The sequence below is a fragment of the Echiichthys vipera genome (genome assembly GCF_963691815.1).
Source record: "Echiichthys vipera genome assembly, chromosome: 2".
NCBI classification, from domain to species: domain Eukaryota; kingdom Metazoa; phylum Chordata; class Actinopteri; order Perciformes; family Trachinidae; genus Echiichthys; species Echiichthys vipera.
The window spans coordinates 21,209,145-21,223,741 of record NC_139827.1 but is presented as its reverse complement, the minus strand read 5'-3'; the positions used below and the strand labels follow the sequence as shown (position 1 = coordinate 21,223,741).

The window sequence follows — 14,597 nt, the reverse complement described above, 5'->3', positions numbered from 1 at the left end:
CTGGTGTGAACAGGACTTTCGGTCTCATTGAGCCATGATTTCAGGCCTGACCATTTTTTTTATACCTACCAGTAACCTGTATGGCGGCAAAATGTGTAAATAATCTCACAGTTGCATTGAGAGAATCAATCACACTTTATTACCTTTTTGAATTAATACCTTTAATAAGTCAGATATGGCTGCATTACTGTAATCGATGAGCTTTATGCCCCTCACTCCAGTCAGTGATTAAGAACTAAGATTAAGTGAAATTCCGGGGTAAAATTATCCCAGGGCCTTTTTCTCCAAATACACTCATCAAATAATGTATGTACAACTATTAATGGAGACATCCTGGAACGTCACTAACAGTCGCCAATAGCTGAATGTGACTGATTAGCTCGGGGCAGCACGGTGATGGCATTAAAACGTCTTTTTTAACCATTAATACTGCAGTAGCATGATAAGAGTCCTTTCACATTAAGTGAAGCACCGACAACGTAGTTTGTAAAACCTGAGTTTATTAAAAGATTGTTTTGAAAGACTTGCCTAGTGGCCCGGTTATCAGCTCCTCTCATAGTTAAGTCCATTTCAGTCTATTACTAATGCAATCCAAAAGGAAGAAGCCCACTGATGCTTTGTTTTATGTGAGGGACACATACATTAAATAATAATAAATAATAATTTTAAAAATTGTCTCGATGGCTTATTTGATGAGTGTATTTGCTGAAAAAGACCCTGGGATGATTTTACGCGGGAATTTAACTTTAAGTTGGTACCCAAACAAAATGTTGCTTCAGCTGTAAATTCTATATTATTAAATGACAAACACCTGGGTGTTAGTCTCCACCTGAACAATCAGCATGCAGTATTGACTCAGCTTTATGTATTTTTGTTTTCCTTTTTGAATGCCGAAATACAATATTAATCTTGAGCACAGATAAGGTTAATGTGGTTATGTCAAATGCATTCTTGGAGAAAGAATAGTTAGCATAAGAGTTAGGGTTTTTTGTTACTCCACCTCTGTTAGACACACACACACACACACACACACACACACGCGCACGCACGCACGCACGCACGCACGCACGCACGCACGCAGTTTGAGCTTGAGTCAATTGCTGTTGGTGGATTCACAGCTGTACAGGATGTGGTCTTCATAATGAGGACAGGAGAGTATGTGTATGAAATTGCATATGTGCATCCCTCTCTTGTACCCGTCTGTTTTGTTTGAACACATGCTACTGTCCCTGTGACTACTCCTCTTCACAGTATTTTTGCCACTTTTTATTTTCACTATTTCCATATTTATGTCAAGCTATTACTTGTTTATACGACTTTATTTTATTAAAATACTTGAAAATGTGAAATTGTCAGATGAAAAAACCCCAAAGAAACCCTAAAACTGTTTCCACACAGGCAAGTGGCTACTGTTGCATCAGACTTACCGCCAGAAGTTCAGCAAGGGGAAATCAGAATCAGACATGCTTTAATAATCCCAGGGGGAAATTACTTTTGCTACAAAACTCCAGATATAATATAGAAACAAATATTATACAGACAACATATATTAGAAAAACTTTTGAGAAATATATACAAGATCAAAAATACCAGACTAATGTGCAAAAGAACAGATTGTCTGTGGTTGAGTCTGTATTACAGAGAGGAGGCGACAGGCTCTCCAAGGGATGCGTTGTATAATTTAATGACCACAGGCAGGAACGATTTCCTGTGGTGCATCTGGGTGCGAGGAGTCTTCTGCTGAAGGTGCTCCTCTGCTGGACCAGTGTATTGTAGAGGGTGTGAGACATTGTCCAGGATAGACCGGCGCCTGGGCAGCATCCTCCTCTCTGCCACGGTCGTCAGGGTGTCCATCTCCTCTCCCACGATATCACCGGCCCTCCTGATCAGTTTGTTCAGTCTGTTGGTGTCTGCGACCTTCAGCTCACTGAAATAAATATATGTTCATGTTAGCGACAACCACTTCATACCTGTACCGTTGTGATGGAAACCGCTTCTCCTCTACTGCCTTCCCCTAATTGAAATGACTGGAGGAGGCAGTGGTGTGAAAGCCCCTAATTCTGTAAGTTTATTTAAAGTTGATCTAATGATTCCATTAATAATTTCACCATCCTCCCTTTGCCCTCAGGCAGTGGGACGAGCAGCTGGATCCCCGTCTGAATGCCAAGCAGAAAGAGGCCATTCTGGCCATCACCACACCCGTCACAATTCCCCTGCCCCCAATCCTCATCATTGGGCCCTACGGCACCGGCAAGACCTTCACCCTGGCACAGGCTGTCAAGCACATCCTCCGCCAGGAGCAGAGCAGGTCTGTTAATGTTTTTTCCTGTTTTTAATTCCAACATCTTTTGCAAAATGTTTGACCTCTGTTGGCACTTAATAGGAAATTTGAACCCCTTTTAAGTCTTTTCACCCCCAAACCCCAATTCTCTCTACTTTCTTCCATCATATGGATGTATGTGCTTTATTTTTATTAAAATGTGAGAATATTTTTAAATAAATACAGAATATTGGCCTACCTGTTTTTGTGTTTTTCATGTTCATAAAGTCTTTATCCAAAAGTAGGCATTGCAAAGAATTTGGAAAAAAAAGAGAAATCAAGGTTGTCTTATATTTTGGGCAATCTTAAAGCAACACTTTGTCATACTGACATTGCTTTCTGACTTATTTATGTTTTTGGGAATGATTGTTTATTCACCAGTAATGACGTGTTTGCACTGATAGCTGGGAACACTGTCCTCCTTCTGTCAGCATTTGTAAGGCGTTGGGTGTAAAGATGTAAAGAAATTTTTGAGTGTCTTGACATGTTAATAGGGGTCCATGTAAGTGCTGGGACACTCAGTTCCTATGAAGTAAATGTTCACTCTTTGTGATTTGACAGCTTTGTTGATCAATATCACACAGACCTACCTCCCCTAGCTAAAATCGCTACAGTCTAATGCAACAGTCCTGCAATCAAGCCTAACTTCCTGGAGGTCATATGTTTTCTAATTCATTATTATAGGCGGTGTTTTTAATATTGGGTGTAGCCTTGATTAAATTAAATCAAAATATAACACCTCTCAGTATAATTTATAATATAGCACTCTTCAGTAGTGTCACTACCTTGCATGTTTTAAACATACTAAAACATTACTATTTTAAACGAAAACATTTGTGTTTTTCTTCCCCATATATGTAACAGCCTTTACACCATCTTGGGAATAAATCAATAACCTGGATCTCACAAGCCTCCGTCTTTGAACTTTTACACTAACAGTCCCTGTGGAATAGTATGTGCTTTTGGGTGATGGAGTGTTTTTAGGGAAGAGAAGGAGAATGAAGATGTGAGCAGGTGTTTGTGTGTGTGCATATAACTGCCATCAGTCATAAAAGCTTCAGATGGCATGGGAGGTCAGTCAGAGGGTGTGATCGAGTTGGGCGGTGCTGGGCTGTGCACTGGCCTCAGTTTTCGCTCCAGGGCAGTGACAGCCTTGGGTTTGACATTAAAAGCTCAAGAAAAGTGTCAAGCTGTGTGTGTGTGTGTTTGCACAGTCTGGGTGTGTATGTTTAGGAATGTAAATGTGTGATCACTCAAGAACAAAGAGTGCTGGTCATTTGGAGGAATTTTGTGTCATTTGTGGTATATGCACATGGTTAATTTGATTATCAACACATTTCCTGGGCCAGAATGCATCTACATGCGAGCCATAATCTGATCAATCTAGTTATGTCACTTCAGTGGAACACTCAGTGTTGTGTAACAATAAAACATTGCAACATTTTCTTCCGTTACAATTTTTCATCATTGGTTAGCTCCCTCAATGTGTGCAGATACCCACAGGAAATTCTGCAATGTCTTGTTAGAAGCAAAGCGATATTGCACAAGCACATAAATGGTTCCCTGTTCTTAATGAAAAATTAATGCTTTACATCTGACTGTGTCCCCTGAACAGAAGCTAACATTGTGTTTGAATAAGGGAGACAGGGTTGTATATATGTAATTTAAAAAATGTAGCAATGTAATATTCATTTCCTATTCACTTTGACTATAATTAATATTTTATCTCTAGGATGAATTATAGATATTTTAAAAGCCAAGACAAGGAGTAGTGACCCCTCCGGACTAGTGTGCCTGCCCATCATACTGTTAGGATGATAAAGATGTTGTAACATAGTCAGGTGGAGTACCCTATATGTGTTATTGTACATGTTTAATGCTCAAAGCTTTCTCTGCAAATATGTCGCTGTGTATTGTTTCACCAATGTTTAAATGGCTTATGAGAGACAGTTTTACAAAGCTAAAAAAACATTTTGTATTCTAGTCAGATCAAATAAAAGGGAACCAGTCCATAAAGTTAAGTTATATGGTCCATTAACCCGAAATGACAACAAAAGTAGTGCAGTACTAGTGGTATTTAATCAAGCAGGTAGTTTTGGAAGTTATGCTTTGCATCTGACATTGCGTTTTGTTTCTACAGGGTCCTGATCTGCACGCACTCCAACAGTGCAGCTGACCTTTACATCAAGGACTACCTTCATCCTTACGTCGAAGCAGGCAATCCGCATGCCAGACCTCTCAGGTATGGAAGCACATTTACTCAGTGTGTGTGTGCGTGTGTGTAAATATATATTTTAAGATGTATACACTTTTGAGTGTATACAGTATATAATGCAGTTATACATTGTCTACTGTGAGCCATTTAAAGACCCTGATTCAGTTGGTTCTCTGATATGTGAAGCTAGTTTTTGATTTTTTTTTTACAGAGTGATTTGGAAAGCCGAATAGACCATATTCGATACTGTGCTTTTACTGAGAAAACAATATCCTGCCTCTTAAATTGCTGTTATTTAATATGGACTCTAGTTCTATTTAGTTGAGATCTTTTGTATTCAACGGCTGTGGCCTGTCTGTCAGCTGAGACCATCCTAGCCAGAGAACATATGAGACACTCACTCATTTCTACATCAACAGGATTACATTGATTGGGAAGCCGGCAGTCAGAATAATGCATCCATATAAATATATACAGATTTTTGAGTGGATGGAAGGTTTTTGCCAAAATCAGCGACACAGATATAGAAACAGCAGATATTTGCTAGCTTTGGGATATATGTCCCCCAAGAACTATCCTGCTTTTAGAACTCTATATTCACAACATCAGTGACTTCTAATCACATTTTAGCAACCCCAGAGGTCTCAAAAAGAGGAAAGCAATGTCTGCTTTGACCAGCCGAGGCCCAACATTAACACTTGTGTGTTTGTTGAGCCTAGGGACCATATGGATAATTAAATGACTTGTTTTCACATGAATGGACAGTTTGATTTCAATGGATTCCAGTTTGAAATTCCCTCATAATCACTGTAGCAACCTCCTCTCTTAGCTCCTCCTTATCTCCTTTGGGAGGAGTGGAATGGAATAAAGCCCCTGCAGGAATGTTTAGGGCCCTAGTATGGAAAGAGACTGACCAGCATCCAAAGTAGACAAGGGCTTCCCTTCCTTTCTGTCACGTGTAGTCCTTCATATTATTTTCTTCTTTTCACTACACTCCATTTTGTTCTCTTCACTTTCACTTTACTCTTAAAGGAAGAACAGTTGACCTTAAAATTGAACAATTATTCACTATTAAACCTTGTATGATCTGATCCCTTGTTGATGCTGCAAAATATTCTATACTTAATAATTACCTTGTGTGAAGTGAAACAGAAACACATAAAAGATGCTTGGGCCTGAATGTCTGAAAAAAATTTGTAGTGATGAAAAAATGTAGTTGATTTAGTTTACTAGCAGTTTAACAGGTTCTAGTTTTACTAGGAGTTTACTCGCAGACTTGCATTCTGAAAAGCTTAACCAGGGAAAAGATCTGCAAATTACCTACAGCTAGAAGTCCTATACACACTGCCATGACTGCACTACACAATTTAAATGTAACAAGGCCTACATGTATTGTCCCTGTCAAATAAATAGATAAAATAAAAATGTATTAAAAGACTCAAGTAGTAAGGTAAGCATTGCATAGCATTGCAGTGTTCCTTTTTATTGTTAAGGAATTGACGTCAAATACAAACATAACCCTACCTCTTGTTGTCACGATTTTTCTGTACTCTAAATGGAAAATAGTTGTATTCACATTGACGTCAGTGTGAGCTATTGATGGACCATAATTATATGCAGCTACATGTCCTGTTGCTTGTTTAATAGTGAAAGTAAACCTGGGAAATGAAGGTGATGGGTAAATTAACTGAATGTAGAGAAAAAAAGTTAATTGAATCAAAATTAGACACCTCCTTGGGTTGTAGGTCCCACTCCTGAAATATCTCCTTTTGTCTCTCTCTCTCCAGGGTATACTTCAGGAACCGCTGGGTAAAAACAGTTCACCCAGTGGTCCAGCAGTACTGTCTCATCTCCAGCACACACCTCACTTTCCAAATGCCTACAAGGGAGGACATCCTCAGGCACCGCGTGGTGGTGGTCACCCTCAGCACCTCCCAATACCTCTGCCAGCTTGACTTGGAGCCTGGTGAGTCATATGAGAAGTCATATGAGAGTCATATGCAGTAACTAGTATAGTAAGGCTGTCCATCGGACATACACTCTAGCTTGACAGGTCATTCTCTTTGATAATTCATCCTGATGATACATGGAGTTCTTGAGAAACTTTAGATAGGGTTTACCTGGTGCAGATAGATTCAATATTTTACAGCAGATGGTTCCATTTTTTTTGGCAGCAGTAGCATTAAATCATCTTAATTTAATGAAGGGATCAGGATAACTGGAAATCTCTATTTAAGAATGAGCGCAGGCTAGAAGGACCTGACAAAAGACTCTTTATCAAACATAAGTACACAATACCCCAGTCATCAGGAAAAAATAAAATAAAAACTCTTGTAAATTACAAAAGTCTAAAATAATATAGCAAAACGGGTTTATTGTGAATGTCATGTTTCTGCTTCTTTGTATGTAAAGGAGGTTGACATTTCAAACACCTGTCGTTGACTGGCTTATGCTTGTGTTGGACTGACGGCATGGGCGTCTCAGACATAATAATGATGACCCAGTGATAAGACCGGGGGGAAGACAAGTCAGCTACAAGTATTGAATGTAGTCGTCGTCAAGCCATCAAAGGATATTCTACACAAGAGATACACAGAGTGGCTCCTGCAAGCATGGCATGTTGTGTCAGAGAGCATCATCAACAGATTTGAGCAGACAGCGAGGACTTCAATGGTTAATGCAGCTATTGAAATTTTGATCAGCTACATCGTTTTTTTTTCACTGAGATGGGTAGCCTGATTGGTACAGATATTAGACATTTTTATGGTACCTTGTGTTTTTATAATCCTTATTTGCCAAAAAATATATGTATTAATGAAAACTCAAAAGCATTTTTCCAAAAATGATTCTTAAAAAAGGAGCTTTGTCTTTGTCTAATCAGGGTCTTCTTACATCCAGGCCAATACGGTATTCATTATAGTTCTATGATATTGCACTACAATATATGAAGATATATTAATCTCTCGATTATAAATGTCGATTTTACTCCTTGGTTTCAACAGTCATGTTCTCATGTTATTTGGTCATCTCTAGTGACTCTCATATCCGGGGGTTGGCAGGAGCCCACCACTTAGAGAGGGATGGAACTTATTTAAGTTGTGTAAAAGATATGGAAACAAACCAGTATGTAGTTGCAGGCTAATTACCGACTCTAATGTATCAGCAGAGGGGGCTTTGTCTGTTGCTTGGGAACACCATCTGCCTGTTTCTAATGCACTTTACATCATTAGCCCTCCTCCCCACGTTTCATTCTCCAGCTCTCCTGGTGTTCGACTGTAATGAAAATCACCAGGAAACGAGGCAATTGGGAGCCAGCGAGTCTGCTTAGTAGCTATAACAAATCTCCCACCCCAAACACACAGATGCCCCCAAAAATATATTATACCGCTGGTTTGTTTATGTTCCTCTCTTAGATGCCTAGAAATGGGATCGAATATGTGGAAATGTATGTGGTTAAGTGTGCCTGTGTAAGAGATTAGCATTAAGACTAACTCCATCTTCAGTAGTGAGACCCACAAATGTCATGGCTTGCACATGTGTGGCGTTCGGTGGATGTCCTCCAATTTTTAACACATTCCTATATATAACAGTGTAGCTTTTTTTGTATTTTATTCTTTAACAATTTGTAGGTGTATTTGATATCTATCTGTCTCTCTGTCTATTAGCACTTTCTGCCATTTTTGTATGAAAAATTACTTTAACAAATTATCCATTATAAAAATTGTTGGCAATTATTTCTCTGACTTAATGATAGGTTGACTAATCTTTGCAGAACTTACTTGATGTCTATCTCCAGTGGCCAAAGTCTCTAGTCACAGGCTAGATTTTATAATACCTGAAAACGTAGCCAAGAGAAGGGTCAGAACAGTTCAATTACAATAGTATAAAATATTATTGTGTTGTTTTTCTCAATAATGCCAAAAATAAACTGTCTACCCCAGGTCTAACTTCAGTTTTCTGGAAGACATGAGTATTTCTCAAGATGATAAGTTCCTTGAGTGACATGCAGTATAGCTCTGTGTACTTGTGCACCATACTGCCAGCTGCTGTGAATCCCTGTAATTTGCCAGGCGCAGGGCAAAAATACATTCAAGTTTCTATAATAAACGTCATATGTGTGACGGGATCTTATAGCCTCTAGATAAAGGTTCAAGACTATAGCTCATACAGTGGTCAATAAGGAAATCTGAAATGAAGTTGGCTCCTAATGGGTTCACAATGTGTGGTACCTGAACACATCCAAGAACAATGTCAAATTCTCACAAAATGTTAGAATGTAAAATAATTTCCCGACCCTGCTCTGAGCAGTAACGGAGCTTACAAAGCTTGTCAGATCACAGCTAAACCAAGTCACTTTTACAGTAGAAACAGGGAAGATAGAGACTGAGGAGAGATACTGGGTGTGTGAGGTGAAGGAGCTGGCTGACATTTATTATTAAACAGTCATCTTTCCCCCAAATCACTCCTGCAATACTGTGCCTCTGATCTCTTTCACCCCTGCTTATTATCCCTCCTCCCTTCTTTCTTTTACTGCCTTTGTTCCCGAATTCAAACACCATTATTAGCCAACCGATAACAGATACAGAAATGTAATTTGGACCTCTGGTTTAGAGCTAGGTTCCCCAAGGCAGGGGGCTATGTCCCGGGTGAAACATTAAGCACCATGTTCCTTCATGTCTGCCTCTTGTCTGCGTTTTGCTCATAAAGACGATTTACTCCCCCCCTTTACTTCTCTGCCTGAGAAATATTTCCATTTGTAATAATGACCCATGTAAATCATTTGTGAGTGTTAGTTGGCTCTTACGTATTCATGTGGATCAAAGTAAAAGAGCAAGTAGGGAGGATGCGGTAGGACTCCTGTTGACTACGATTTATGATTTATAGAGGGGTCAACAAAGGGCCTGGCCTCATTAATTAACCATGTGATATAAATGTAGCACATCTACAGGATTTCAAGTCTCTTTAGTTGCATTGTTGTGCAATTACTATTCCATGCTGTGATGAAAAACAAATGATGTTCCCACCAATTCATTGCTCTCAACACAGGGAAAACTGCAGCTTGGATGTCCATCCATCCTCTATATAAATTCTTCAGCGATTGCTCAAGTACATCCAACAAATCATACTGTCTCAATTACATAATGGAAAAGGAGCGAATCTAATAATGCTTTATTTAATATTTAGTGCGTTTTAAGTAAAACCTGTGCATATCTCTTGAGTAGACTATTGTTTAGACTGTATATAAAAATGGATGTGCTTGTTTTGGCTTCACTTCTGGGAACATCTCAATTCCCCCCTGCCCCCTCCGTGTTGGCAGAAGGGACATGGGCTGAACTAAAAAAAAATTAGTACATATTCATAGTGCATGTTAAATAAGTTTTTTTTCCCAAAGATGGTTTCTGTCATTTTAGGTGGTTAACTTCTTATCACGCTGATAAGTTTGTTTTCAATTAGTTTTCTGATGCTTAAAGAAACAGGGTGAAACATCATGATTGACAGCTGTAATTCACTCACGTTTGGTCAGGCTGGTGTATGGGTGGGACTTTGATACTGCTGCTCCACCTGCTTTGTAGACTCTGGCCCCAAAATTACAAGATGGTCCCGCCTTCCAACAGAGGGAGGAAGTGGAGATGCGTCATCCATCTTTATATACAGTCCATGCTCTGAAGGAACATTTCTTACTTCACCAGCTCTAATGGATTAACCCACTTATACACATATTGCAAATCTGTATGCAAAAGCATGGGCCATTGTTAAAAGAACAAATGTATGCCAGTACCACAGTATCCTTCATGAGGTGATCAAAGAGAACTCTGGTTTTATAGTTGGTGAAATAAAAGTTTTGCAGGGCTTTGTTTAAAGGCAGATACAAAGGGGTGAATATTGCCTCAAATTAATCCACTTTTCTTGCAAGCTCATGTTTCTGTTTGTTTACTTTTTGACAGTCCTTAAGTTTTATTTCGTTATTTTCAACCGTCACATTTCATATCTGCATATACTTTCCTGTGGAAATTGTGCTCTGGCTTCAGAGGCTGTTTGCTGGTTGTTATTCAGCCTCTCTCTTTTCCACTCTCTGCCCTAGCGCTCATTTGTCATGCCGTTTCATCTCTCCCCTCATACTGCAGAGCGTCGTTTGAGCTTTTTAAATCAGGGTTAGGCTTCAATCCCTTTTAAAAACATCCACAAAACCCTGCCTGTGGTTTGCAGGGTTGGTTAAAAGAAGAAAGAGCAAGGGAGAGGATGGTACAGTTAGAGTTTTAATTCATCTGGTGAACAAAAGGATTGTTCATTAATGTGCCAATGTAACAATGGTAAAATGTTTACATTACTAGGTCTGGGTATTGGTAAGTGTCATCTGATTCAACAAGATTCACTGGGTTTTGATTTGACACTTATATTCAACATAGCAATGTTTTATATATGAATGAAGTATTCCTTAATAGAAAACATAATTGCACTAAATACGTTGCATCTAAGCAGTATCTTGACAAAGGATGTGTACTACAATATTTCAACACTGAATGGCATAGGTGACATGTCTTTTTTCCAGTTCTTTGTCCTTTAGTTTTGAATCTAAAATGGTCTTTAACATTTACTTGACTGATCTTAAAAACACTACAATAAATGGCTAATGTAGTCATATCTTTCTAAAAAAAAAAAAAGTTTGTAATTTCAGGCATTAATATCAAATTTACAGAATCCCTGTCGATAAAAAAACACTGTTTACCAGTACCAATACTTTACACTTATTAAACCAAACTTTACGTCCTGTATTGTCCTAAAACTTGAGATGGGTTATGGATAGCTATACATTCCAGCCCTGAGCGTTGGTTTAGCTTAATTTTTTCCTTCACTAAACCTTGATATCTTTATATTTCATGTGAAGTGTGCATTTAGAGGACAGTACATTGTATAAGTTGAGCAATGTATGTACTTTAATTGATCATGGTGTCCCATCTGTTTTAACAGGGTTGTTCTCTCACATCCTATTGGATGAAGCGGCCCAAGCAATGGAGTGTGAAACCATCATGCCTTTTGCTCTAGCTAGCAAGACCACCCGTGTTGTGCTGGCTGGAGACCATATGCAGGTAAGCACAAGTTTCTCCAGTTACTAATGACCCGATAATCTAAATGCACATAATATGGTTTTGGGTTCATTATCCCACATAATCCTTCCTAAATAAATCAAAAGAATACTTAGGAGCAGATAGTAGCAGAAGTAGAAGTAATAACTCCTTTGCACTTTGCTAATGCTATTGCTATTTGACTCCACTTTACTTTAAAAACAAAATAACAGTCAGCAGGCACTGTATAGTTGTAGTTCTAGAGACCACTTCAGCCATAGATAATAGAAAATCGCATCAGTTAAGCTTTCTAAGCCAACACAAGGAATTAAAACCATATTCCCTCCTCTTCTGGTCTTAGACAGTGTCACAGGATTACGACAAAGCAGGAGTCTACACTGCAATTACTGCTTTAATTACTTGAGCTCTTTCTGTTATTTCTATGAGCAAAGAAAACAGATTTAAAAAACAATATCCACCTGTGTATCCGTCTTATCTCTTTCTCAATCACTTTGTCTCACGTGTTTCTTTTTCAAACCCTCTATCCTTTATAAGAGCTTAGTAACTCGAAGGAAGGATGATGCCCTTTTATATTTCTCCATTTCCTCACTATCTCCCATCTGCTTTCACCATCACAGTTTATCACCATTATTCAGCAGTTGGAGAGCAGACTAATTAGTCAATGACGGCTTCTTATTGACTGCATGGGGCCTCATTACAGCTAGATGGCCCTCTCTCACTGCAGAGGCATAAATTAAGATTCAAACTAAATATACATCACTGTTTTGTATGTGGCAGTGGTCAAAAATTATTTTGTGTGGGTACGTGCAGTTTTGAAAATGTGTAACCTCATTTGGATCAAAGCACATTGGGATAATGGTCACATCTCGTCCTGTCAGACCAAAGGAACATACAGGTATCTGAGGAGATACTGATTTATGCTTGATTTATTCACTCATTTCATTTATTGCTTTCAAAATATCTATCAATCAATTGCCACTTGTGGTTTGATATCAACAACCTAATGCTATTCTGCCTTGGCTTGCAAACAATGCCATTTTGGAGCAGATCTGTAACCAAGACTGGATACTGCATATATACTCCAAACAAAATTTAAGTTGGCATGTTCTCAAACTGCTGCGAGTAAATTCCACTATAATCTCTGTGACTCAATTTCAGTTTATTTAATGACATACACACCAGAAGGAAGAGCTTGCAAGTCACAATGGGAGAAACAACCAATTTAATGTATGAAAGATGTGAAATATTTTAAGCTTTTGGCAAAATCTGACGCTAAATTGCATTGCAGGCTTGGATATGGAATGAGGTGATGAAGTAGTAGGAATAGTTGGAAAAGTGATAATGGGTTTAGTTATTATGAATAAGATTTAGAAGATAAATAATACTCATAATATATTTGGAGTACAGTTGAAAAGCTGATGCTAATCTGCTTAGCTGACTTCATTGTGTATGAAGAAGTGGGAAATGGGTTGATGGAATTTGGAATTCTCAATCAGCTATGTTGACATGGTGATGGTAACTGCTCAGTGGCTCCTGGGTAGACAGTTACACATGGAGAAGGAATTGAGGCACCTCTCAAACTCCTGCTTCTAGCTCAAAGACCATAACTCCTATTGCTTAGTTTTTTCATAGTGATATAGGGCAATGTAAAAATTGGAACAGTTTAGAAGAGTCCCTGTTTTTCCATCAGTTAATATAGGAGGCAATGTGGCAGTTGGTCAGCTTTCCTGTAGCTTGGAGACTGACTGTGCCAAATGTGTAAGGCCATTCACTTCTATAGCTACATTGTTAGAAAGGGCACCATGTTCCTTGATGTAAAATGCTGTATGAAGTAAAAACTGTGGAAGTTACAGCAAGTTGAAGATGGATTATTTTTCTGCTGCAGTTCATTGTAACAGTTGTCTTCTGTCCAATGCACACTTTTACACTACTTTACTATTTTAAAGAATGCTGAATGCTTTCCAAAACCCAGAATGAAGAAAATATGTTGAGCATTTTAAAATATGAATGGAGTTTCTATGCAAATAGATGAATGTGTGTACTGTAGATACCAGTTGATTATGCATGAAAATGCATGAATGTTTGTCAAAATTGAACATTCTGTTCAGAAAATGAATAGCGCCTTTTACCTAATTGAGCTGAATGTTTTGATGTTTGATTGAAGTTTCTACTTTCAGTGAATGCATATACTGCTGTTATCATAGGAAATTAAATAAACCACTCTGCTCTGGCATTATCAAAGCTGCCTATAGTGACTGCAGCCGCTCATTGTTTTTACATTCATACGCTTAGGTAGTGTATCCATATTTTTTGGTCAGCTTGGTATGTCCCTCCCTTAGAAATGAAAAACCTTCCCCTTCATTTGCTTTGAGCCTAAACCATGTGTGGTACATGGTGTGACCCTGCTTTACTAGACTTTGAGTTGATTCAGTATACCAAATTGAAATTCATAGTTGAATGGGAAGAAAATATTATTGATAAGCTACCTTTGTCATGCTTGTAAACTAACTTTTCTTTCCGTCTCTCCCTGTCCCCTCCTCTTTCTCTTTTCATTTTGTGTCCCTTGATGTGCAGCTCAGTCCATTTGTGTACAGCGAGTTTGCACGGGAGCGTAACCTGCACGTGTCACTGCTGGACCGACTGTATGAGCACTACCCCCCTGAATACCCTTGTCGCATCCTCCTGTGCGAGAACTACCGCTCTCATGAAGCTATCATCAAGTAGGTGTGAGCCCTCAACACTGCCTTGTGTCAAAACAGTGGAAGGAGAAGCTGAAATATTCAACAGGAGAAGGGGTGGGAGGAATGGGTCAAGCGGAAAGACCTGGGTTATTCAGATAGGAAAGAAGAGTCATAAAGGGAATCTTTCGGCTCACTTATAGCTCAATGAAAGAACCACCAGGGGCTGCGTGGGTTTAGGTGTACAAGTACAGGCTCTGGTGATAGGATTAATTGTGAACTTGGAACTTCACTTTATA

General features: G+C 38.8%; 1 protein-coding gene across 3 annotated transcripts in view; it reads left to right on the top strand.

The window, feature by feature from the left end:
• helz (helicase with zinc finger) overlaps nt 1-14,597 on the top strand; it is a 65,073-nt gene that overhangs the window by 29,063 nt on the left and 21,413 nt on the right. For all 3 annotated transcript variants that reach the window (XM_083938616.1, XM_083938615.1, XM_083938617.1), the window contains 5 exons: nt 2,129-2,308; nt 4,461-4,562; nt 6,323-6,501; nt 11,505-11,623; nt 14,195-14,340. In XM_083938616.1, coding sequence (XP_083794742.1) covers nt 2,129-2,308; nt 4,461-4,562; nt 6,323-6,501; nt 11,505-11,623; nt 14,195-14,340 — 726 coding nt within the window. The remainder of the gene's footprint in view (nt 1-2,128; nt 2,309-4,460; nt 4,563-6,322; nt 6,502-11,504; nt 11,624-14,194; nt 14,341-14,597) is intronic.